A 26,005-nucleotide genomic window follows, 5' to 3' on the forward strand; every position below is an offset into this window, starting at 1 on the left:
TTGAGAATGGGGTTTAGTCTCACATACATTGTCGTCGTCTTCATTTTTGTTCGTCGTCGTACTTCATGGCGGATGTTAATCCTCTGTAGCTGCCAGAAATCTTCCTCCTCAGGACGACTCAGGGCTCAGGACACCCATGCCATATGCGAATGCATGAATAATCGAGATGGCAATTGTTGAAACTAGCTACCTATAGCTTCGAAAAACCAACAATGAGTGCCATCATCTGGCGGAACTCCGATGGTACTTTTAAAGTGGTTCAGATTGATGAAAAAAAATTTCAAAACGATAAAAATGTCGGAAATGTTGTAAACGCCAAAAACGCCAAAAAATTGTCAAAATTGTCAAAATTGTCAAAATTGTCAAAATTGTCAAAATTGTCAAAATTGTCAAAATTGTCAAAATTGTCAAAATTGTCAAAATTGTCAAAATTGTCAAAATTGTCAAAATTGTCAAAATTGTCCGAAATTGTCAATATTGTCAAAATTGTCAAAATTGTCAAAATTGTCAAAATTGTCAAAATTGTCAAAATTGTCAAAATTGTCAAAATTGTCAAAATTGTCAAAATTGTCAAAATTGTCAAAATTGTCAAAATTGTCAAAATTGTCAAAATTGTCAAAATTGTCAAAATTGTCAAAATTGTCAAAATTGTCAAAAATTTTCAAAGTTTTCAAAATTTTCAAAATTTTTAAAAATTGTCAAAATTGTCAAAATTGCAAAAAATGACAAAAGTGACATGAGTGACAAAAATGAAAAAAGTGACAAAAGTGACAAAAGTGACAAATGTGACAAAAGTGACAAAAATGACAATAGTGACAAAAATGACAAAAATGACAAAAATGACAAAAATGACAAAAATGACAAAAATGACAAAAATGACAAAAATGACAAAAATGACAAAAATGACAAAAATGACAAAAATGACAAAAATGACAAAAATGACAAAAATGACAAAAATGACAAAAATGACAAAAATGACAAAAATGACAAAAATGACAAAAATGACAAAAATGACAAAAATGACAAAAATGACAAAAATGACAAAAATGACAAAAATGACAAAAATGACAAAAATGACAAAAATGACAAAAATGACAAAAATGACAAAAATGACAAAAATGACAAAAATGACAAAAATGACAAAAATGACAAAAATGACAAAAATGACAAAAATGACAAAAATGACAAAAATGACCAAAATGACAAAAATGACAAAAATGACAAAAATGACAAAAATGACAAAAATGACAAAAATGACAAAAATGACAAAAATGACAAAAATGACAAAAATGACAAAAATGACAAAAATGACAAAAATGACAAAAATGACAAAAATGACAAAAATGACAAAAATGACAAAAATGACAAAAATGACAAAAATGACAAAAATGACAAAAATGACAAAAATGACAAAAATGACAAAAATGACAAAAATGACAAAAATGACAAAAATGACAAAAATGACAAAAATGACAAAAATGACAAAAATGACAAAAATGACAAAAATGACAAAAATGACAAAAATGACAAAAATGACAAAAATGACAAAAATGACAAAAATGACAAAAATTTAAAAAATTATAGATATGACAAAATGACTTAAATCTCCAAATTTAAAATATTTCAAAAATTAAAAATAATTTTATTTTCTTTGTGTTTTTAAAAATGCTTTAGATTTTCATTTCAAATTTGTCTGAACTCAATAATGATCTAATCTTTGTATTTGCGTTTACGATTAGAATCATCCTAACGAAATTATCGTTCTACGGGATTTTCGTTTTTCTGAGGCAAGTGAGTAGAGTGGAGGAGAAAAAAATCCCTTTCCCTCTGTCGAGTGTCGACTGAAATATTCTGAATGAAACGTACATCTACAATTTACCCCATCTCATTTATAATGATAACGCAGAGCAAAACCAGCCAACCAAAAATAAATCCTGGAGCAGCACTTTTTTTTAAAGTGTAAGAAAGGAAAAGTCGAAGAAGATGATGAAGCACGACCGGAAGGGGAACAAAAACGATATGGAAAACAATCTTTTAAGAATTGTGAAATTATACGGAGAAGAAACACCACCTGTTGGATGGAAACGGTTGGAAGTTTTCGGAATCTTGCATGCTTTTAAAAAGCATCCAATTGTTGTTGGGGAAGCTGGAGTGGAACAAAACTGAATGCATGAAGAAAAGCTTTCAGAATCTAGAACATGTCGTTAAAACACTGAAGAACAATAAACGATGAATGTAGCATTGAAACTGATACAAAACGTTGGGATAAATAATTACCTGAACAGTTGCTACACTTGAGAAAGTCTGTGTAAGACTTCAGTTTAAAATGTCCAAAAACATTTATTTTAAGGATCTGACAAACACTAAGGATCTGACAAACACTTCCTTCTTCAGGCTTAGATTCAAACGATAAAAGCAAACGGTTCAAAGTGAAAAGTCATTCATCAAAACTCCCCCCACTTGACAGGAGAAAGAAAAAAAACCCTAAAACCGGTTTGCGTGATAAATCAGGTATTTCCGACCAATGAAATCAAACTTTTGCTCAACCGGAAGCCGGCCCGGGTCCCGGAATGAGAGGAATGGTGACGAGAAGGTCGCATCTTTTCAAACAACAACAACAAGGCAGTACCAGGGACGGAATTCCTCTCAACCAAACCGATTAATCATTCGGTCCTAATTGATAGATAAAGTCTGACTTTTGGGGAGGCTGTCCTAATACCGATCGTTTAATTATACGCATGATCCGAAATCGAGACGACAACCGGAGACCGGAGGGACTCGACCTTCAACCTGCTCTCGAGCGTTTTTGTTGAACCGAAGAAACCACAATGAATCCACAATTCTAGATAGAGAATGGGCCGGACAACCTAAATGGGTAAATCATCCGGTCGCCGGAAATTGAGATTCTGGGCCCCTGGTGTGGTTTTCTGCGGGGTCAAACCCGCTGAGATCAGCTGACCCGAATGAATAGTCAAGTCATCTTAATTTCTCGCTGGACTGGAAAAGGTGGAATATGTTAAGCTCGGAACTATTTTCTGGAGAAAGGTGACATTTCTGGGAAAAAGGAGAAAGTACAGTGAGATTCGGATCTAAACGTCATTTGTTTTTCATAGAAACTCATATGAATAGTTCCTTTTTTTCATCAAGTTTCGTGATAGATGTTAAAAATGTTTGATGATTGCGGTATAAAAACAGAATAAACAGATTAATGAATTCTAATCTGACATGTAATTTCGAACATAAAAAGAACACTATTATATTGCTTAATTTTAATCAATTTATTTATAAACATTAATTTAGATGGTTGAGTTCTGTCAAGTGTGTGTGAATGGATTAGATCAAAATCGGGTCATTCGCCCCAATCGTGCACGCAGTTAGTCAGTCAGACGGCGAGAAAGCAAGCAAGCCAGCAGTGTGTGTTGTTCCTCCAGCAGATCGTGATCCGGGTGTTCTCCAGTGCGGCTTCCGAGCTTCGGAGCTCTGGACAGGTCTGCACATTTGGCGACCGTGCTAAATAGGTAATTTCTCGTGAACCTTGAAAAACGAGAAATCATTCAAAAAAATTGAACCCAAAAAAGGTAAACAAATGTGATAAACGATTCACGCTGAAATAATTTTCATCAAACTTGCTTTGAGATCAAGCAGTTTTTCAGTTACCCGGTAAAAAATGTGTGAATGAGTATTTAAGTTATGTGAAATGAAAGTTGCTTAAATTAATGAAAAAAGCAAATGAGCGAATTTTGAAGTAATGCCGAAACTATAATTGATGGAAATAAATTTGTTCAGCTTAATTCAAGTTTCGTTAAAAAATGAATAGAACTGAAATGTTGAGTGAGACGTAAGGACAGGACAGAGAACCAGAGTTCGAACTGGAGTTCCGAGCGTGTGTGAGAACCAACCGTTGATTTCAAATAATTCAACGCCTTTTTTTAATTTAGTTAAGAGCCACTAGGTGTCATTACCGTTAGTAATATTTTTTTCCCATTTTTTTTTACACGCTCAGAAAAAAGGCACTCTCTTTTAATTACAAAAGCATTCAAAACCAAATCAATTTTTGTGAGTTTCAATCATGAGTATGAAAATAGTAAAATTTTTCTAAATAAATTCTACCCGCTCATTTCCACCAAATTTCTTTCATCTACCCTTCTATCCATCTATAAAAAAAAAATCCATAATCTTTAGGTGTCCATACTAAAAAGGACATCACTTTTCACCAATCAGGCCGATAAATTAAAGTAACATTGGAAATTGTTTTCTACATTTGCCCCATTTTGGGTTGAATCGCTGTTTTTTCAGCTCTGAAAGGTCATAGTGTTTGAAGATTTCCAGTAAAAATGGCGAAAAACGTTCAGTTGAGGTTGCTGCAAAGGGAGAGAGAGGCAAATAGGCTTCTTATGGATAGTGCCAAACGATTCATACAGAATTACGAACCAGAACGTGATGAGTATCAGATTGCTTCAAGGCTCGAAGCCTTGTTTGTTTGTTTGTTTATTGTTCCAGTAGAGAAAGAACACAATATTCATTTCATTTACTACTTCCGACATACACATTTGTCATTCACGTTCACTTATTTTAATCCTATTCTATTTTATTCCCTATAACTAATGATTTTCAAAGTATGAATCCAATACGACTGCTAATTCTGGTGGTGTTTCCAGTAGTTCAGGCATTCTCTTTTGAAAATGGCTTCTTATTGTATACGCTAAACATTTGGGGGTGATGAGTTGTAATTGACAACACCTCTCACAAAAAGAGAATTTGCATACAAAGCAGTCCTATTCGTAGGCAACAACCAGCACATCATGGTTTCCGCGTCGCTTTAGAAATTAATCAGCGCATGTTGTGTTTGAATTGATGTGGATTAGAAAAAATTGAAGAAATATCAAAATTTGAAAATCTAGTTTAAAAAATTTGCCAAATTTGATGGGTCATGCCGATTCGGTGAAAAAATTAAAAGGAAAAAATGCAAGAAGAGAAGAGTTGGATGTGTCAAAAGTGAGAAAAAATGAGGGTCAAACAAGGTTTTAAATCGTTTTGGGAAAATTGAAAATATAGCTGAGGAAGGGAATTGGGTCTGCTGGCATCTTGATATGGTGGATACCTGTTTCGAATTGGTGAGCGCATTACTAGTTCAGAAGGAGAAGGAGTTGATGCCCACTTTGGTGAGATTGCTTCTGTTTCTTGTTTTATTTTTTCATATTGTGGTTCAACGATTATTTGAACGTTTAATCAGGTGCCAACTGACCAGGTATATACACGGATGCCGGAAAACCTGTAGTAAATGTATAACATTTAAGATGTTATTCATATTGAACTGGTTGTGTATCTGTTTGAATTGTTCTTCCAAATATATACTTACACACGTTACACATTCACTTCATAACAGTTCACACGAAGCCATAGAGCCGGGTATGGAGTTTCTAAATAAAACAAATGAATCCATACTTTGGTCAAACTGCGGTGAATCCGTGCACCCATGGTGGATTATCAACATACAACATACAAAGCAGTCCTATTCGTAGGCACAACATAGTTGCGCCAACGGCTTCCTTGAGCGCATATGAGCTTTTCAAATAGTGCGAGGGGATAACGAGTCGAATTAAGCTTACGCAACAATTGAATGCAACATTCAGTCTATTTAGTGCACCAGAACTAGGGTGAACATGGAGTATATCACCAAACAGAAAATGTGGAAGGACCAAGTTTTAAACAAACAGATTTTTGTATTGGTTGATGCGGCGTATGTACTTCTGTAAAGATTGCGCAAACAGCCGTAAACTTTTCCACATTGTTGCATGATCAGATCGTCTCACAATAAATTTTCGTTAAAAATGTATCCAAGATTGTTCGCAGTTTTTCTCCAGTGGATTTGCTCATCATTGATGAAGACATTGGGGAGAGAACCGTGGATAGCTTGCCTTCTAGATTTGGCTACAGTGCCTTGCTTTTGGTATGGTTCACCAGTAGTCCATTTCTCGAACACCACGCAGCAATCTTCGTTGACCAGCCTGACAAGTTCATTTGAGTTCCGGTTCCGATCGAGAGCATAGAGCTGGACATCATCAGCATATAGTTTTATACAACAATGTTTCAACACAAGAGGTAAGTCGTTAATGTAACATGTAAAAAGAAGCGGCCCAAGAATGGAGTCTTGCGGAACGCCAGAGGTTACGTGAGTACTCTGTGAGAATAATTCTCCGCAAAAAACTGTTTGCATTCTATTCGTTAAGTACGATTCAATCAGTTGAACAGCAGCGTTCGAAAAATGAAATTGTTCGACAAGCTTGTCACAAAGTTTTCTATGTAAAATTGTGTCAAAAGCCTGCAAAAATCATGCAAAAGTAACACGCTTGATATTTTTTTATCCATTGCCGCTGCGAGCTCATCGTAAACACGAATTACTGCTGTTTTCACACTTTGACGTTTGTGGAAATCAGCTTGAACATCTGTCAGCAAATTGTTGCCAGCCTTGGAGCCTGTGTTTAATTAATTTCATGAAGTGCGCAGTAAAATCGAATTGATCTTCTATGAAAGTGAAGAGAAGAAGACAAAGGAGCTCTACGGCGACGCCAAGGATGAAGCTCATGCACAACGTGAGGAAAAAAACGACAGGCTGCTGCTGAGTTTTGCGACCGTTTCTTCCAGTTGAAGAGTGCACTGTCAAAACTTCAAAACAAACCCGAGCGAGCTCCGAACGTAGACGACTCTTAACACAGCTCCAAGTTAAGCTGCCAGAAATCTGATTGCCCAGTTTCAGTGGAAAACTTTGCGAATGGGTCTCGCTCAACGGACAACTTGCACCCATGGAGAAGTTCTCCTACCTCAGGTCATCGTTAAGTGGCGAAGCACTCGAAGAGGTTCTCTCTATCGAACTGTCAGACGTCAATTACGCTGTCGCCTGGGAGATTCAGACAGAACGATACGAGAATAAGAAGCTTTAGTGAAGGCGTACCTAGGCGCACTGTTTACACTAGAACCGATTAAGAAAGAAGGGTAAGAGAGCATCAATCATCTCATCACGGAGTTCAAAAAGAACCTGATGATGCTGCAGAAGGTCGGTGAAGACAGTGATGGTTGGAGCACCATTCTAGCTCACATGCTCTGCTCGCGACTGGACTCTGTCACTCTAAGGAATTGGGAAACACAACACAATAGCGAATAAGTACCGAAATACGAGGACATGAGAAAGTTTCTGCGCAACTAATGCAGTCAGTTGCTCCAACCAAAGAAACCTGCTTCAGCGTCGCAGACCATCACCAGTCGAGAAGTCAACTACACATCGTTCAAAATAAATTCCCATTTCAAATCGAAATATAAAAGTTGTTCCGTTTTTTAAGTTGGACAAAAGTTAACGCCACGAGTTCTTAATCGTGTCCAAAACAGTGTTCCGCTACCAAAACCGTCGTTATTTTTGTGTTCGCACTGATATTTAACAACAAATCTTGCAAAAAAATTTCAGGTGCTGCCCTATTTGTCTTTTGAGTTGCATTGTACTTACCCGGATTACTTTTACTTCAGCTAAAGTAGCAACCAATCATGAACAAAATTTACAAGATTTACTTCAGAAGAAACCTGAAACATGTCACTGTTTAAATGGACGTCTTAAGACTCAAATTCCCAGATTGACTGTTTTTTTCCTCCGTACAAAAAGAATTAATAAAACGGAGCATTTCTCTTTTGCCCTGAGTAGAAAGACCTGCGAGCTCACTGATGATAGTGGTCCCTCCACAGGGATATGACCAATTGGCCGTATTACTTTTGAAGTGGGTCTGGCCAGGGAGATGGCCGTTTTCAACTTTCACGACCCATTTCCCTTCGGCGGGTTTTTGTAGAAAAGGCAAAAAGCGAGGAAAAAATCCAATGGCATTTCCTAAGCTCGCTCACAGTAACGGAAAAACCCCGACCGGTGGCATCGAGAAACGATAAATTTAGGAGAAAAAAAACGGTCGGAAAAAGTAAACCACTTTAGTCGGGGGAAATGAAGTGAAGTATCCGGTAAGATTTGGTTGTACCGAGAGTTGAACCGAGAAAAAAAAGCTTCTTTCGAGGATCATTTGAGGGGGCCACCCGGAAACGGTAAAGTGACAGAAAGTCAAACTCACTCGAGGGTAAAACAGCCTGGATTATCACTGGGATAATGTGAGTGACAAATAAGATATTCCAAGGGATAATGCAGTGGATTAGGGGCAAGTTAACGCATCTTTTTTCGGAGGGCTTGTTGAAATTTAGGAGTGAAGCTTATGTGAGTTGAGATTTTTCGTCTAAAGTGTGGCACTTTGCTCAATTGCAATATCAAAAATATTTCTTCAGAACGTGTTGAAAATCTAATGAAAGACAATAAAAATGAACAATTTTGACAATTTTGTTAATTTTGACAATTTTGACAACTTTGAAAATTTTGTCAATATGGACAATTTTGACAATTTTAACAATTTTGACAATTTTGAAAATATTGACAATTTCGACAATTTCGACAATTTTGACAATTTTGGCAATTTTTACAATTTTGACAATTTTGACAATTTTGACAATTTTGACAATTTTGACAATTTTGACAATTTTGACAATTTTGACAATTTTGACAATTTTGACAATTTTGACAATTTTGACAATTTTGACAATTTTGACAATTTTGACAATTTTGACAATTTTTACAATTTTGTCAATTTTTACAATTTTGACAATTTTGAAAATTTTGACAATTCTGACAATTTTGGCAATTTTGACAATTTTGACAATTTTGACAATTTTGACAATTTTGACAATTTTGGCAATTTTGACAATTTTGACAATTTTGACAATTTTGACAATTTTGACGATTTTGACAATTTAGACAATTTTGACAATTTTGACAATTTTGACAATTTTGACAATTTCGACAATTTTGACAATTTTGACAATTTTGACAATTTTGACAATTTTGACAATTTTGACAATTTTGACAATTTTGACAATTTTGACAATTTTGACAATTTTGACAATTTTGACAATTTTGACAATTTTGACAATTTTGACAATTTTGACAATTTTGACAATTTTGACAATTTTGACAATTTTGACAATTTTGACAATTTTGACAATTTTGACAATTTTGACAATTTTGACAATTTTGACAGTTTTGACAATTTTGACAATTTTGTCAATTTTGTCAATTTGGTCAATTTTGTCAACTTGGACAATTTGGACAATTTTGACAATTTTGACAATTTTGACAATTTTGACAATTTTGACAATTTTGACAATTTTGACAATTTTGACAATTTTGACAATTTTGACAATTTTGACAATTTTGACAATTTTGACAATTTTGACAATTTTGACAATTTTGACAATTTTGACAATTTTGACAATTTTGATTATTTTGACAATTTTGACAATTTTGACAATTTTGACAATTTTGACAATTTTGACAATTTTGACAATTTTGACAATTTTGACAATTTCGACAATTTTGACAATTTTGACAATTTTTAAAATTTTGATAATTTTGACAATCTTGACAATTTTTGAAGATTTTTGAAAATTTTAACAAATTTGACAATTTTGACAATTTTATCAATTTTGTCAATTTTGTCAATTTTGTCAATTTTGTCAATTTGGACAATTTGGACAAATTTGACAATTTTGACGATTTTGACAATTTTGACAATTTTTACAATTTGGACAATTTTGACAATTTTGACAATTTTGACAATTTTGACAATTTTGACAATTTTGACAATTTTGACAATTTTGACAATTTTGACAATTTTGACAATTTTGACAATTTTGACAATTTTGACAATTTTGACAATTTTGACAATTTTGACAATTTTGACAATTTTGACAATTTTGACAATTCTGACAATTTTGACAATTTTTGACAATTTTGACAATTTAGACCATTTTTGACCATTTTGATAATTTTGACAATTTTGACAATTTTGACAATTTCGACAAATTTGACAATTTTGACAATTTTGACAATTTTGACAATTTTGACAATTTTGACAATTTTGACAATTTTGACAATTTTGACAATTTTGACAATTTTGACAATTTTGACAATTTTGACAATTTTGACAATTTTGACAATTTTGACAATTTTGACAATTTTGACAATTTTGACAATTTTGACAATTTTGACAATTTTGACAATTTTGACAATTTTGACAATTTTGACAATTTTGACAATTTTGACAATTTTGACAATTTTGACAATTTTGACAATTTTGACAATTTTGACAATTTTGACAATTTTGACAATTTTGACAATTTTGACAATTTTGACAATTTTGACAATTTTGACAATTTTGACAATTTTGACAATTTTGACAATTTTGACAATTTTGACAATTTTGACAATTTTGACAATTTTGACAATTTTGACAATTTTGACAATTTTGACAATTTTGACCATTTTGACAATTTTGACAATTTTGACAATTTTGACAATTTTGACAATTTTGACAATTTTGACAATTTTGACAATTTTGACAATTTTGACAATTTTGACAATTTTGACAATTTTGACAATTTTGACAATTTTGACAATTTTGACAATTTTGACAATTTTGACAATTTTGACAATTTTGACAATTTTGACAATTTTGACAATTTTGACAATTTTGACAATTTTGACAATTTTGACAATTTTGACAATTTTGACAATTTTGACAATTTTGACAATTTTGACAATTTTGACAATTTTGACAATTTTGACAATTTTGACAATTTTGACAATTTTGACAATTTTGACAATTTTGACAATTTTGACAATTTTGACAATTTTGACAATTTTGACAATTTTGACAATTTTGACAATTTTGACAATTTTGACAATTTTGACAATTTTGACAATTTTGACAATTTTGACAATTTTGACAATTTTGACAATTTTGACAATTTTGACAATTTTGACAATTTTGACAACTTTGACAATTTTGACAATTTTGACAATTTTGACAATTTTATTGTTTATTGTTTATTGTTTATTGTATAAAAATCAACGGATCAAATTTAGATCCTAATGATATCTTAATTATAGGTTAAATATAAAAATTAACGTAAATCTACAATTCTCTTGATTTGTTCAATATGTTTCTACGGAAAACATTTCTGGGAACGCCAAAGTCAAAGTACTCCGAAAAACGGTTGAAGGTTTTTAGGATGCCTATAAGAGCGCTGTTAGCCCCATAGTTATTCAGCCGAACAGGAACGTAGAGTTGCAGATTCTGGTTTCTTAATCCTCGCGGTCGCACGTTGAGAGGGATAGCTTCCAGCAGCACGGGACAGTCAATCCTCGATGTGAGAAGATCCGCAACAACCAAAGCACGTGTGGCGTTTCTTCGGACTTGAAGCGTGTCTAAGTCTATCAGCTGGCAACGATTCTCATAACTGGGCAAACGAAAAGGATCTTGCCAGTTCAGGTGTCGAAGGGCATATCTCAAGAAGCGCCGCTGTATAGCCTCGATTCGTTCAACTCCATTTTGGTAGAAAGGGCACCAGACAGCAGAAGCATACTCAAGAACGGAGCGAACTATGCTACAATATAAGCTTTTTAAGCAGTACACATCTTTAAATTCTCTAGCCACGCGAAACAAGAAACCAAGATTTCTGGAGGCTTTGTCTACCACGTAGTTCGTGTGAGTCTTAAACTCAAGCCGTTGATCGAGAATAATACCCAGATCATTGATTTGGTCAACCCGGGAGATTATTTCATCCCCGAGAATGTACTCAGCATAAAGAGGGTGTCGCTTGCGAGAAAAAGTTATGATCGAGCATTTACTGCGATTTAGCGGCAGGCAGTTGTTGTCGCACCAGTCAGCAAAAATGTTGAACTGCCGTTGCAGGAAATCGATGTCGTCTTTACCATTGATGGTGTGATATAGTTTCAGATCATCGGCATAAGCTAGTTTTGGACCATCGAGAAGCGAGAGAACATCATTAAAATAGATGACGAAAATTATCGGTCCTAAATGGCTTCCTTGTGGCACTCCGGAAGAGCCGAGAAACTGTCTCGAGAAGGATTCTCCAGTATGAACGGACAATTTTCGTCCCGTTAAGTAACTCCGAAACCACTCCAGTAAAGATCCACAGAATTTTGACAATTTTGACAATTTTGACAATTTTGACAATTTTGACAATTTTGACAATTTTGACAATTTTGACAATTTTGACAATTTTGACAATTTTGACAATTTTGACAATTTTGACAATTTTGACAATTTTGACAATTTTGACAATTTTGACAATTTTGACAATTTTGACAATTTTGACAATTTTGACAATTTTGACAATTTTGACAATTTTGACAATTTTGACAATTTTGACAATTTTGACAATTTTGACAATTTGGACAATTTTGACAATTTTTGAAAATTTTGACAATTTTGACGATTTTGACAATTTTGACGACTTTGCAATTTTGGCGATTTTCATAACATCTCTAATTGGGACAATATTCTCTTTCTTTTTTTTCTCTCGGGTGTTATTTTGAGGAGCAAAATATCTCAAACCAAATTTGAAAAAAATCATCTACCATGTTTGACAAAAAGACGCCATCGACAATCGTTAATTAATTGCTCTTTTGTTGCCAAACTGACCGCATGATGATGATTGACCTCACGCAGACACACATACACCTACTACATCATGAATAACAATCAATTTCGAAAGGTCGCACCATTTCCGAATCAATAGGTCTGAGTTTGCTGTTGCCGTCAGTAATTCGATTACCATCAATTTAAATGGCCTAACATGGCAGATTTTCAGCGCCATTCAGAAACGGTGGTTTGTTTTGGACCTACACGTCGAACCCGGAACAATATCGACCCATTCATTCATCCATCTAAAACACCCACCAGGGTTGACTAGCTAGCGTGGCAGGTTGACAGTTACAAGGGGTTTGTGTGCTTTGAAGTCTTTTCACCCTCTCCCCAAAAGAGCCGGAATGGGATGCGAGATGACCTATTGCCATTTTCACCTTACCCAACGAAATCTCATTTAATGTCGCCAGTGTCACAGGGCGAAACCTTTTACCCTTTCCCTTACCCGAGACGAATTCCGCAACTTGATGCTGGACAAACATCAATCAAAGACGGGCGGTGCTACAGGGTGTTTCGGACTTGTCGAAACTTTATGTTTTTTTTTTATTTCGATTACAATCGTTTGAACATCTGAGAGTGTCATTCGCGACTTTTAATGAAGGATACCTATCCGGTACAAATGTGTTCGATGTTCAGTCTTAGGCTTGACCTCATAGACATAGTCAAGTGTTCTGCCAACTGAGCTATATCAAATGCTTAATGGGGGCCCGTGGCATAGAAGATAGTGTTCAAGTCTTCTAAGCCATCGGTCATGAGATCGTTTCCCGGTCACGGCATACATAATTCAAATTCTGTGGGTGTGGTTTTAGCATTTGTAAGATGCCTGCCATCATACCTTCGAAAGATGTACGCTTAAATAGTGTTAAGTTAAAGGAATCTCTTCATTGAGATCCTTATTTGTTTTTGTTAGTTTTTTTTTTAATTACATAGTTTTTTAATATATTTTTATGGAGATTTTCAATTTGACTCAACTTTTTAGTCATGCCGCTAAATGCATGGTTAATTACAGTTGAAAAAATCCAAATCCACCCCCAACTGCGAGGTGTTGTTGTGATGAATGTTAAAAACCACCCACGCTGCTGGTGTGAAAATTGTGGGTGGTTCGAAGCCACAGTTGGGGATAGCGGATGGCCCGAAAGAATCTTGCCAATCGCGTCGGTTTGGAATTGTGTGCCTTGTGGAATGCAACCCGCCAGCAATTTACGACCGCGTATTCTGGGTTTTCTGGTTTTCTGGCTCTGATCACAGCCGGCATCCAGAAGCAGCTGACCCGATAAAAATAAGCCCCATTGAATGAGTTTTGGGCTTCGACACTGGCCAAAATTTAACACTGGGCGGGAATGTGATAATCGATGTCTTGCAAAATCAGCTTGGCAACGGCATTTTGAATCTCTGAAAATGGGAAGGAAATAAACCGTTCTAAAGCTTTTATGATTTATAGGTTTAATTATGAGCCGAGGACTAGAGTTTCGAGCTAGAAAAGATTCCAAATTATATCAGCCTGTTCCAGTCTTTGCCTACACAAGGCAACAACAAAAACATGAAACCAGATCCGTTTTTCAAACGATAAATTCATTTTGGAGTTACCCAAATTTTGATAGATACCATTTTATCCATCCTTTTTTCAGATACAGTCCTGGCCTCACAATCAACAATATCAAACAAGTGATAAATGAAACTATTGAAACTAATATTCGTGAGTATTTATGACCGACTTCAATTAGATACCTGGAAAAAACATCCTAATTTTAAAACTTCCATAGTAAGAAAACCCAACCCGACACGACTCCGGGAGCTGATCCGGCAGATCCGAACGGCCAGGACGGCTGCCGAGGAACGTGCCGTGGTAAATACAGAATGTGCCTACATCCGAAGTACCTTCCGCGAGACGGACTGCATTTGGAAGTAAGTATCCTTCCGGTTTTTGTTTTTTTTGCAAGTCTCCAAAATGATGTGTCGTTCCCCGATCCCTTGCCATGGCCCTTCCCATATTTGTTGCATCAACAATCCCCAATCTACACAGACCAAATCCTTCATTCAGGGCCGGATTTGAACGGGGCATTGATGGGCAATTGATTCTAGCCCTTCGAGGAAAAAATAATTTAGACTTCACATGAGACATAACAACAACAAAATTATAAAAACAAGAAATGAAAGCCCAAATATATGTCTCTTGCTTGTAACCCAAAACATATTCAAGAGAGCTTTTTTGAAACATTTTTAAATATTTTTCCCAAAAATCGACCAAGTAAAAGAACTTTAATATCTAGCCAACAAACAATCGTTTTGAAAGAATGGTAAGGGAGAAGATGCTGCACGCTGCCCTTTTTCCTTAAATTTAATCTCATCAAACTAAATTTGAGGTATGTATTTTGAAAAAATTCAAAACTATTATATTATATTAATATTAAGAGCTCTTTAAGACATCTATCGTGATAAATGTCAATTTATAAATGTGAATAATACACTGGGTGTTAAATACTAGAAAATTTTAAGAAATTTTTCATTTATCTATCTATTTTTAGTGAGTTTCTTCATATCACCGCACGGTAATCGCAACGAAATTTTAATGATTCTCATTTCGGAAAACAAATATTTGAGATAAGTTTTTGATTATTATGCACTTAAACCTGATTTTAAAACACTGATATGTATTTAATTTATTTGTATTCTGTTAGAGCAAGTTCACTGGTGTTGGAAAAAAGTGGTAGAAACTTTGACACTTACGGCACACTTGAAAATTTTGCCATCCAAAAACATTTTCAAGATCTGTGGCCTTCTAGTTTTTTTTTTTATTATAGGGCCAGCACTAAATTTTACTTCGGAAGTCCGGACTTCCGATCCCGAACTTACTTACGAACTTTTGACAGTTGTGTTTAAAAAAATAACAGTGTATTATATGCAATGTTGCCACACATAAATTTGTATCCACCAGAGTATCTCTACTTATACATTAAGCGGGTCACAGACTACACAACATTGGTACAAATGCGATGAAATTCGATGAAATTTTGTCGCTGTGAACACGATTTGCATCTGGAATGGCACTGCTTGTATGAGCGCCCAAACGGTTTGAGTAAAATCGGTCGGGATCGAAATATTTTGTACGAACCACCCTCTGCCGGGGTGGAAATGTTTTTTTTTTTGTTGCTGTTGCTGTTTTCGCCAGCAATCGTTTGTGTTCGCGTGAAATATACTCTTAACCGGGCCATAGACTACACAAATGGCCTGTACAAATTCGATGATTCCACGACGATTGGGTGATCTATGCTCGCCCACACAAACATTTTTCACGCGAACACAAACTATTGCTGGCAACAAAAAAAAACCATCTGAGCTGAGAGGATGGTTTGTACAAAATATTTCGATCCCGACCGATTTTACTTCAATCGTTTGGGCGCTCATTCAAGCAGTGCCATACACTATGCAAATCGTGTTTACAGCGACAAAATTTCATCGAATTCCATCGCATTTGTATAAATGTTGTGTAGTCTGTGGTCCGCTTTACGGGCAAGAATGAGATACACAAACGATTCAAATGAATTTGTGGTAACGTTGATTTTATGTGAATTTGAAAACAGAAAATTTCTTGGCGCACGCTTAAATAAAACGACTCAATATGTTTTGGTCGGAAGTCAGCCATGATGCCAGTTCACCAACGACGTTTATAAATTTTTTGTCTAAACGCACAATACAACACGTGTTGTATTTTCGCATGCTGTGCACAGAAATTTTTTTTGACTATTACGTGTTACTGAAACTGCAACCTTTAATATAAATCATCCTGTAATTATCAAATCCTGTAATTTTAAATCGTTTTCCTTGAAAGTTAACGAAGATTCATTTGTTATTACAGCAAATGTCCTGTAAAAAAGTTGTACACTGAAAATTAAATGTCACGTAATTTGTTTTTCGACCTGTAAAATAACGGCAAATGTCCTGCTCCTTTTTGTTACAGGACATTTGCGTATTTTTAAAGGAAATAATTTTTGCTGTGTGATGCAAACATAGCAATATTTCTATCACATACGGCTGAAATGGAAACAGTGTTGTAAAAAAATACGACGCCCCAAGATCTTGAAAACATTTTTGCATGGTAAAATTTTCAAAATGTCAAAATTTCTACCACTTTTTCCCAACACAGTGAACTTGCTCTTATACTTGAAAATAAAATTTAAAAAAAATAAAAATATTTTTCAGAAAAGTTATTTAAAAATATTTTTATCATCAATGTCTTTATCAATTCATTCCTCTTTGTGAATTGTAACCCAAGAATCTAAATCTAAATCTAAATTAAGCTCTTAAATAAAACAATTACCTATATATCTTTATTCTGAATGATTGAATGATTTTTTTAGAATAATAACAAATTTGCAGTAAAGAGGGTATAACAAAATGAAAAAATGTTTTTTATTCCTTGAAGGATACAAATACGATGTTCTAGCATCAATCAAAAAATATGAAATGGAGGATCAATTTTTGCATAAGGTGACAAAAATCACATTGATGCAAAAAATTTTAGAGTTGATTTTGACTGATTTGGGAGTTTTGAAAAATTTGTGCATATTTTTGAAAAAAAAACAGTAGAATGTAACAGACATTGAAAATAAAGTTTTTGATTAAATGACCACCATTTTCTCGATGACTAGTTTTCTATTTAATTTTTCCGAATTTGATCGAATTTCAAGGAAATTATGAACCAGAACCTCAAATTTGTTCGAGAACAAAACGTTTTACAGTATTATACATATGTAGCTAAGCTTAGTTTAATTGACTACTCACATCCACCTTTAATCTTTGAATCCGAAATGCTTCATCAACCATTTCTTTCTTATGAATTTACAATGCAAGTTTAAATTATATTATAAAATGTTTTCATTGTTTGGAAAATATCGTTAAGAAACTAAATACATTTTGAATTCCACGATCACATATAATTATATTTATGATTGAATTTCATCTCATTCTTTGATCACTGGCTGATATTTTAATTTTTACCAGATTAAATTTAATCAATATCTATGTGTTTTCAATCATTTGTCTTAAGTTTAAATAGATTTTTTCCTTATCGAAAATTCACATTTCAAATCTTGATTAAATATTATTTTAATCATGGTTTGGTTCTGACCTGATCTGAAATATTTATGTACAGTGTCGGACAATAGAATAGGACCACAGCTCAATCCAAAACAAAAAGTGACAAAACTTTGAGAAAAAAATTTCCATTTAAGTGCATCAAACCATTTACAAATTGTAAATTTCATTCTTCGAAGAAATCAAAATCATCCGTAGTTAAAACTATTGTCTTTTATTGAAAAATGCGTTTTAAGCATACTTACTGACTAAAATAACGCGATATAAAATAGGACCACTTTAGAATTCATGGTAACGAAAAATATTCATTCAAATTCATACCGTGATCGATTCGCAGGGTTAGTACTTGGTGGTATAGCCCTTATTACGCATCACTTCTCGCACCCGGTTCGGCATCGACTCCACCAGCTTTTGGCACGTTCTCACCGGGATAGCGTACCAAGCCGCCTGGATTCTCTCCCACAGCTGCTGCTTGTTTTTTGATTTTTTGGTGTACACCTTACGTTTAACTATTTCCCATAGGTTCTCTATGGGATTGAGATCAGGGGACTGTGCTGGACACTCCATAACGTCTACCTTATTATCCTGGAACCACTTTTTAACTGTTTTAGCGGTATGTTTGGGGTCGTTGTCCTGCTGGAACTGCCACTTTAGGGGCATCTCTCACTCGGCGTGTGGCAGCATCACTTCCCGAAGTATATGGGCGTAGAGATGCTGGTCCATAATCCGGTCGATCCAGTACAAGGGACCCATCCCGTACCAAGAAAAGCACCCCCACACCATGATGCTACCTCCTCCATGTTTGAATGTTTTATTTGTATACTGGGGCATATACGCACAGCCGAGTGGGCGATGGACCCAACTCTTTCCGTCCGAGCCGATGAGGTTCACTTTGGTCTCATCCGACCACAGCACATTTCTCCATAGTTTCTCCTTTTCCGGACCGACCCAATCGAAGTGGTCCTTCGCATACTTCAGCCGCGCCTTCAAGTGCTTCGGAATCAGCATCGGCACCTTCCGGGGACGTTTTCCTCCTAGTCCCTTATCCGCCAACCGTCACTGAACCGTCCGGGAATTCACAGATAAGTTCAGCTCGTCTCTGATCTGCTTGGACGCTTTGAAAGAGTACTTTTGCGAGGCCCGCTTGATTGCCGAATCATCCTTCGACGTCGTTTTGCGGGGGCGGCCGGTCAGTTCCCGTTTGCCGGTGCTGTGAAGCGCGTTGAAAACGAAAGCTTTCGACCTTCCTAGGTAGTCGGCAATCTTGCGTTGGCTTTTGCCAGCCTTGTACAGATTCCGGATGATCGCTCGCTGGACCTCCGTGCAGTGCAGAAATACTTACCAGGACCCGAAAAGGGACAAACAACACCGAAAACAACACCTTTTCTTCAAATTTAGAGCGCTGAAAATGCCAGAACAGCCGAACCGATGAGCTGGTCTTATTTTATGACGCAACTTTTTTCACCCTCTGACAGCTTTCTGGTCGAGTAGAACAAACGGATTGCTTTGATTGCAACAAACGTGCAGTATACAAAGTTGGCATACTACAATAAGTGCTTGCCGCTAGGTGTCGCATATTATTATATTTGAGTTGGCAGTTTAAAGGTGATTTGAATATTTTGCATTAGAGCGGTCCTATTCTATTGTCCGACACTGTATATTTAATGATTTTTAAGTCCGAAGCTTTAAATTCTGGTTTTATTCTAAATTTGGATTTGCATTTGTTTTCTAAATATTGACTTAAAACTTCTTGTTCAGAGAGGAAGGATTATCATTTTGATTTATTTTTCAATAACTTACCGGGAAAAAATGAATTGAAATTTCTGATTCTTATTTATTTTGAGTAGTTAAATATAAATGAAATAAATTGTTGTGTGTTATACATGTCCGTTTTCAATTTTTTACTTTATGAAGGAAAAATAATAAAAAAAAATTAATTTTATTAACCCTTTTAACCCCGCTTTTAGAAGGAGTTTACTATAAACGGCATTAAACCCGAGCCAGTACTTATTTTAACTTTCTTTTTGCGCAGAATGATTCAAAATGTTTTAATATATCAATCCATACTAATGGCAACTGTTTGACGAAAAACCCAGAAATGGATCTATGTTTTGAAAAATTACACAAGGCAGCAAAATTTACATTTTTTATGGCGAAAAATTTAAGCACTAATTCAAAATAATTCGCGAGCGCTAGTTTTTCTAAGCAAATTTTGTTTAGGAGCTATCTTTCCAATTCCACAAAACACGAGAAATGTGACGAATTTCATAGACGTTTTAAAGACAAATGAAATCTTGGATATTTCACAAAGCACAAATCAAATTTTTATGCAGTCTTCCACAAATTTGTTAAATAAATTAAAATCATTAATATAAAATATTTGAAGACTTTATTAAGTGTTGTTAAAAATAGTTTTTAATGTTAAACGTTAATGTAACATAAATTTTTAAAAATTAAGGTTTTTTTTTAAAAGAAACTACATAGCTTATCAGGCAAAATCTGAATTCTTTATTGGATGTGAGAAAATAAAAAAAAGGTTTCGTTTTTAATTTCGGTTTGTAAGGACATCATCCATAAATGATTGATTAAGAGGTGTTGAACAAAATCTGACAAATGATTTAAATTCAGTATGCCATAATCTTTTAAAATCATACATTTAAAAATAGGCACCAAAAATGCTGTTCCCTCGTGTTTTTCGATTCAAAATAGCTATTGAGAGTAAGGTCACGTAAAGTCTTACATTTTTTACCATTCTGGTTTTTTTTTAAACAAATGATCCTATATTAGGAAGAAAATAAGAAACATTAAACACGGGGTTTGGAAAAACGAAAACAAATCGATAAATAGATTAAATGGTTGTAGCTTTGCTTGATTGACTACTCACATCCACCTTAAATCATTGAACCCGAAATGCTTCTTCACTAATTTTTCCAACGTATTCCCTTTTTAACTTATTGAGGAACTTTTTTTTTGTTTCGATTATAGTCGTTTTACCATCTTTATGGCATTCGCGACTTTATCAACGCTGCAGTTGGCGGATCGTTATTGAAAAACTTATCCGGTACAACTGCGTTCGATGTTTACTCTTGGGCTCGAACTCGCGGACATCGGCTCAGAAGACAACAGACTTGCCAACTGAGCTATATCACAAGCCCATTATTGAGGAACGATTGTTTTATTTGGGTCATGTAGTTTTGCGCTCTAAGCATTCCGAACTCCATGACCGCAGGCGTGGCTCAGTAGAACAGGTTCCACATCGCCAATGGTTGCTACTTCGTGATTGACCGAGGCCATCAGTTTTGATCAGAGGTCAAACAAATGGTGTCTGGGATTGACAGCACATTCACAATGTCCAAAAATGATGCTCTCTCTCTTTGAACATCAATAACGGCGCCGGCCACGTCCTAGTAGTCAATTGGAAGAAGGAAATGAGAGAAAAGGGATTGAAAGATTCATAATTTATGCTTTAAAGTCTGCTTCATTTAATATTGGAACACAAACAATTGCGTGTAGTTCAGTCATTTATTAACGAATTCATAATTTGTTTTTCATATAAATGTAACATTTTCTTTACTCTTTCATAAAAAGAAATTAAAAAAATTATTCATTGCTGTTTCGAAGAAATTCTCGTACTTTTCCCGTAATACGGCACATTAGGTGGCGCACACCCTTTTCGTCCACCGTTTTGGCGATTTGATTCCACCAGTTCTTCATTTGAGTCATGTTCCTAACAAGTTTTCCCTTTGCCTTAAGCCTCCGCTTCGTGATTGCCCAGTATTTCTCTATCGGCCGGAACTGGGGGCAGTTTGGGGGGTTGAGGTCCTTCGGTATTACGCTGACCCCGTTCGTTGCGTACCATTCCATAACCGTTTTGCTGTAATGGCAGCTTGCGAGGTCCGGCCAAAACATTACTGGACGGTCGTGGGCACGAATAAACGGCAGAATCCGTTTCTGTAGGCACTCTTTTTTGTAGACTTCTGATGTCATTGTCTTGTCAGTGAGAAAGACTTTGGTTTTCTGTCCACAACTGCATATCCCCTGCCAAATCATGTACTTGCGGGCGAATTTATCCGCAAACACGAACTTAAATTTTGCAGGTACATCCCCCCGAGCCGTCGCCAAATAAAATTTTTGACCTGGGATTTGCCCAAAGTCCGCCTTCACGTAGGTCTCATCGTCCATCAGAATACATCCGTCGAACTTGGTCAGCACTTGGTCGTACAGCTTTCGAGCACGGATTCTGGCCACATTGTTCTGCTTCAGCGTCCGATTTGGCTGTTTGCTGGCTCGGAATGACCTTATTCCTTCCCGGAGACGAATTCGTCGCACCGTACTGTGAGCGGCCTGGAACTTATTGGCCAAATCGCGGTCTGAAAGATTGGGATTCCTCTTGACGGCCTTGATGACTTTCCCACGCAGTTTCCGGTCGACAGTTCCACTCCGACGCTTCGAATGCGGCTTCCGAGCCGTCGTCAATGTTTCCTTGTACTGCTTGATAACACGCCATACGGTATTTCTGGGCATTTTAAGCTGTTTAGCTAGCTTCGATGCCGACAACAATGGATTTTCAAGAAAACTGTGCACAATTTGATCTCTCCGTTCGGCTTCCATGGCGGTTGTTTACAAAATGCTATCGTTTGGTGTTATGACATAAATACATGGTGAAAGGTAATGAATTTCCCGACACGTGGGTGAAAAAGTTCCAAATCCGTCCACTAGGAGCGCCACAATGAGCAAAAGACTTTGTTCCAATATTAAATGAAACAGACTTTAGGACCGATGCATCCTAGCAAATCAATTTTGATTGGAAATGTGGGTAAAAGGATTTGATGAGGTGACACTTTTGACAAGTGTGGTCATATATTCTTAATCTCATTCTCCTATGCTGCTTTTATTTTTTAGTGAATAATTTTCGTTATGATTTTTTATTTATTGGAATATTTTTAATACCTAATATTTGATACTGGAAAATATTTTTCTATCTGAGTAACATTATCGAAGAAAATTTAGACTTGGTTTAAAGCACATACCTGAACCTTGATGAGGCTAGTGAAAAGCGAAACTGAAGTTTTGAAAACTATAATATCAACACATAAATAAAACGAAATTAACATGAAAGTTTCGCAAATTTGCAAAAATAATAACAATGAAATGTTCTGGATATTCTATATGATAATCTATACCAATAATCGGAAAATATAAAAATGAATCAGCTTGATTCATTTTCTAGAAGATAATGAAATTTTAAAGAAAGCTAATGGGTTTGAATATAGTCTAAAATCTCGTTAATTGTTTTATTATTATAATAACAATAGCTGGACAGAATGAGTATTCCTATTTAGAATAGTAAAAATGTTAATTACTAACAAGCAAAACATATAGCCTTGAACAAGGAAAATATCATTAAACTTACACAAAAACAAATATCATAGTGCAATTTATTATTAAAATATCAATCTGAGAATTAAAAAATCAGCCAATGTCATAGATTTTCTTAAACGAGATTATCAAAACTATCACGTATCCTGAAATAACTCCGAACCATTTAAGATTTATGTTTAGTAAAATTTACTGCAGTTTTCATTTTCTGCTAGTCAAATAAAACAGATTAATCTAAGTTAGTTAATACACCTCTTATCTGAGAAACGCGAGTGTTTTGGAAGCTTTTGATGCATCTACAAATGAATGTAAGCTACAGTGAAATTAAGTTATATCTTGAAAATTCCCAACAAACATTACCAATACTAAACTAAATTGGACAAAAGAGCGCATTTTTAAGTTATTTAGCTGAATCTGAACCCCGAAGACATAGCGCCAGCTTTCCTGTTCCTACCTAAATTGAAAATAATAATATGTTTTCAACCAAAATAAAAAAAAAAAACTATCACCAGTAAACAAATATTGTACTTCTCCAGATATAGTACGAAATATAGAATAATTGTTGCTAGATCGTGTAAGCATATTAATTTTTATTAATTTAATTTCGTTTGATAAAAAAATGGATATTTTGTTGCTGTTACTGTTTAAAACAAACGTCCTAATATAGGCAGCATTAATACATCTAGCAGGTGGCAAAATCTTAGAAAAAAAAACGCTGTAAATTTACTGTGCTGATATTGAATATCATGGATCAAATTAAAGAAGAAAATAATAACATAAATGTAAATATAACGAAACAAAATACTTATCTAAATTAGAATCGGAGATCCCATCGCAAAATAAACACTGATGTTGAAGAAAATAATTCCTTGTCTTTCCGGATGGCGTAGAGCTAGCCCTTCCTCTGCCTTAACGTCGACCGAAGAACAACATTTTTTATTATTTTTTTGAATCTCGGCATTTGACTTCTACTTGTTCACTTGTTTCTTCAGTTAAAACATTTTTCATTCAATTCAATTTTCTCTATTTGAAGACTTGAAAATTTTCTGCCTGAAAAAAAAACTCAACCGTCACGTTCGGCCACAGCCTACTCAAAAAAACGACAAATAGGTTAAATGGTTGTAACCGAAAACATTCCCACGGAGTAGAAAATTTTGAAAATTCAAGGGTATACCGACTAGGAAAAGTTCAACATTTTTATGGAGTTCAAGCGTTTGGGTATATTTTTGACGGGTTTTCCCGCTTGGGGTGATTGGGATGATCAGACCTCCCCCCCCCCTCTATAGGACCGCGCATGGTTTTGAGGCATACAGGATTAAACAAAAAATGAAATCAACTGAGGCCCCCGTGAAAAATTGCCACTAGCCCTCCGAAACTTAAATCCGGCACTGCTTTCCCACTACCCTCCCTGCATCTTCTGACCATCAAAAACAAAAGAAAAATGTCCTCCCCCTCGAATCGATGTTAGTTGGGTGAACTCTAAACGCAAATGATCGGCCTATAGATGTCGCAACATGGCCAAATTGCTCTACATTCACATGCTAGGCTATCCGGCGCACTTCGGGCAGATGGAAACGCTGAAGCTGGCCGCCAGTCCCAAGTACACCGACAAACGGATCGGCTATCTGGGGGCGATGCTGCTGCTCGACGAACGACAGGACGTCCACGTGTTGCTGACCAATTGCCTCAAAAAGTAAGCCACAAGTTCAAGTTTGCCGTTCCATCATTGCTAATTCTTATATCCTCACCCTATCTCAACAGCGATCTCAACAGTTCGACGATGTTCATTGTGGGGACAGCCCTGTGTACGCTGGCCGCGATAGCCTCCCCGGAGATGGCCCGGGATCTGGCCCACGAGATCGAGCGGCTGATCTCCTCCTCGAATGCATTCCTTCGCAAAAAAGCTATCCTCTGTGCCTTCCGCATGATCCGACGAGTGCCTGAGCTGATGGACGAGTTCCGGCCGCAGTGTATGCAGTTCCTGGCGGACAAAAACCACGGGATCCTAGTATCGACCATCACCTTGGTGACGGAGATGTGCGAACAAAGCGTTCACGTGACGCACTACTTTAAGGCCGCCATTCCGCAGCTGGTGCGGACCCTGAAGATTCTCGGAGTCAGTGGGTACTCGCCGGAGCACGACGTCAACGGGGTTCCGGACCCCTTTCTGCAGGTTAAAATCCTTCGGCTGCTGCGAATACTGGGGCACGGTGATCCGGATCAGTCCGAGATCATGAACGATGTGCTGGCCCAGGTGGCCACCAACACCGAAACGAACAAAAACGCCGGCAATGCGATCCTATATGAGACGGTGCTCACCATCATGAATGTTGAGTAAGTATTTCGACGTACCTTGACTTGAGCATGATTCATGTTGTATATCGTCTTACTCTGCTTTTTTAATTTTACATTTTTTCACCAACTTTTCTCAAGAACAGTGTTGCACTTTAAACGTGTTTAAACTTCAAATTTATGAATTGATACGTTTTATCCATGAAATTCTCTTTAAACGGGGCAGTTATTGCACTTTTCTCTTTTCTGTTAGGTAAATGTTGTTCCTTTTCAAATTTAAGTTCTCAAAGATACATCTAAGATCTGACGCACCACTTTTGACGTCTTACCTTTTTATGCTTACATCTCATTTATCACTTCTCACGTCACGTTTCACTCCTCAGGCTTCTGTCCCACTTCTGACGACTCACTTCTCTCTTACCAAGACCCATTTCTCACGTGATCTTTCTCACGTCACCCGTCTCACGTCTTATTTCTCACGTTTCAAGTATCACGCCTTCCTTCTCACATGTTTCTTCTCACGTCTCACTTCACAAGCAACCAGCATTCCCTTTAAATAGGATTCATTTTTGTAATTTTTGTTTGTCAATTTTTTCACTATTGTCGTTTTTGTCAATTTTGTTATTTTTGCCATTTTTGCCATTTTTGTCATT

At 35.9% G+C, this 26,005-nt stretch overlaps 1 protein-coding gene across 1 annotated transcript in view; it reads left to right on the forward strand.

Moving 5' to 3' along the window:
* Positions 1–25,398, forward strand: part of LOC129753938 (AP-1 complex subunit gamma-1-like) — a 122,235-nt gene extending 96,837 nt beyond the window's left edge. The window contains exons 2-5 of the mRNA XM_055749790.1: positions 14,216–14,283; positions 14,351–14,492; positions 24,565–24,753; positions 24,822–25,398. Of these exons, the coding sequence (XP_055605765.1) occupies positions 14,216–14,283; positions 14,351–14,492; positions 24,565–24,753; positions 24,822–25,398 (976 nt within the window). The remainder of the gene's footprint in view (positions 1–14,215; positions 14,284–14,350; positions 14,493–24,564; positions 24,754–24,821) is intronic.
* Positions 25,399–26,005: the final 607 nt, after the last annotated feature.

The sequence above is a fragment of the Uranotaenia lowii genome, chromosome 3 (assembly GCF_029784155.1).
Source record: "Uranotaenia lowii strain MFRU-FL chromosome 3, ASM2978415v1, whole genome shotgun sequence".
In the NCBI taxonomy this organism is placed as follows: Eukaryota; Metazoa; Arthropoda; class Insecta; order Diptera; family Culicidae; genus Uranotaenia; species Uranotaenia lowii.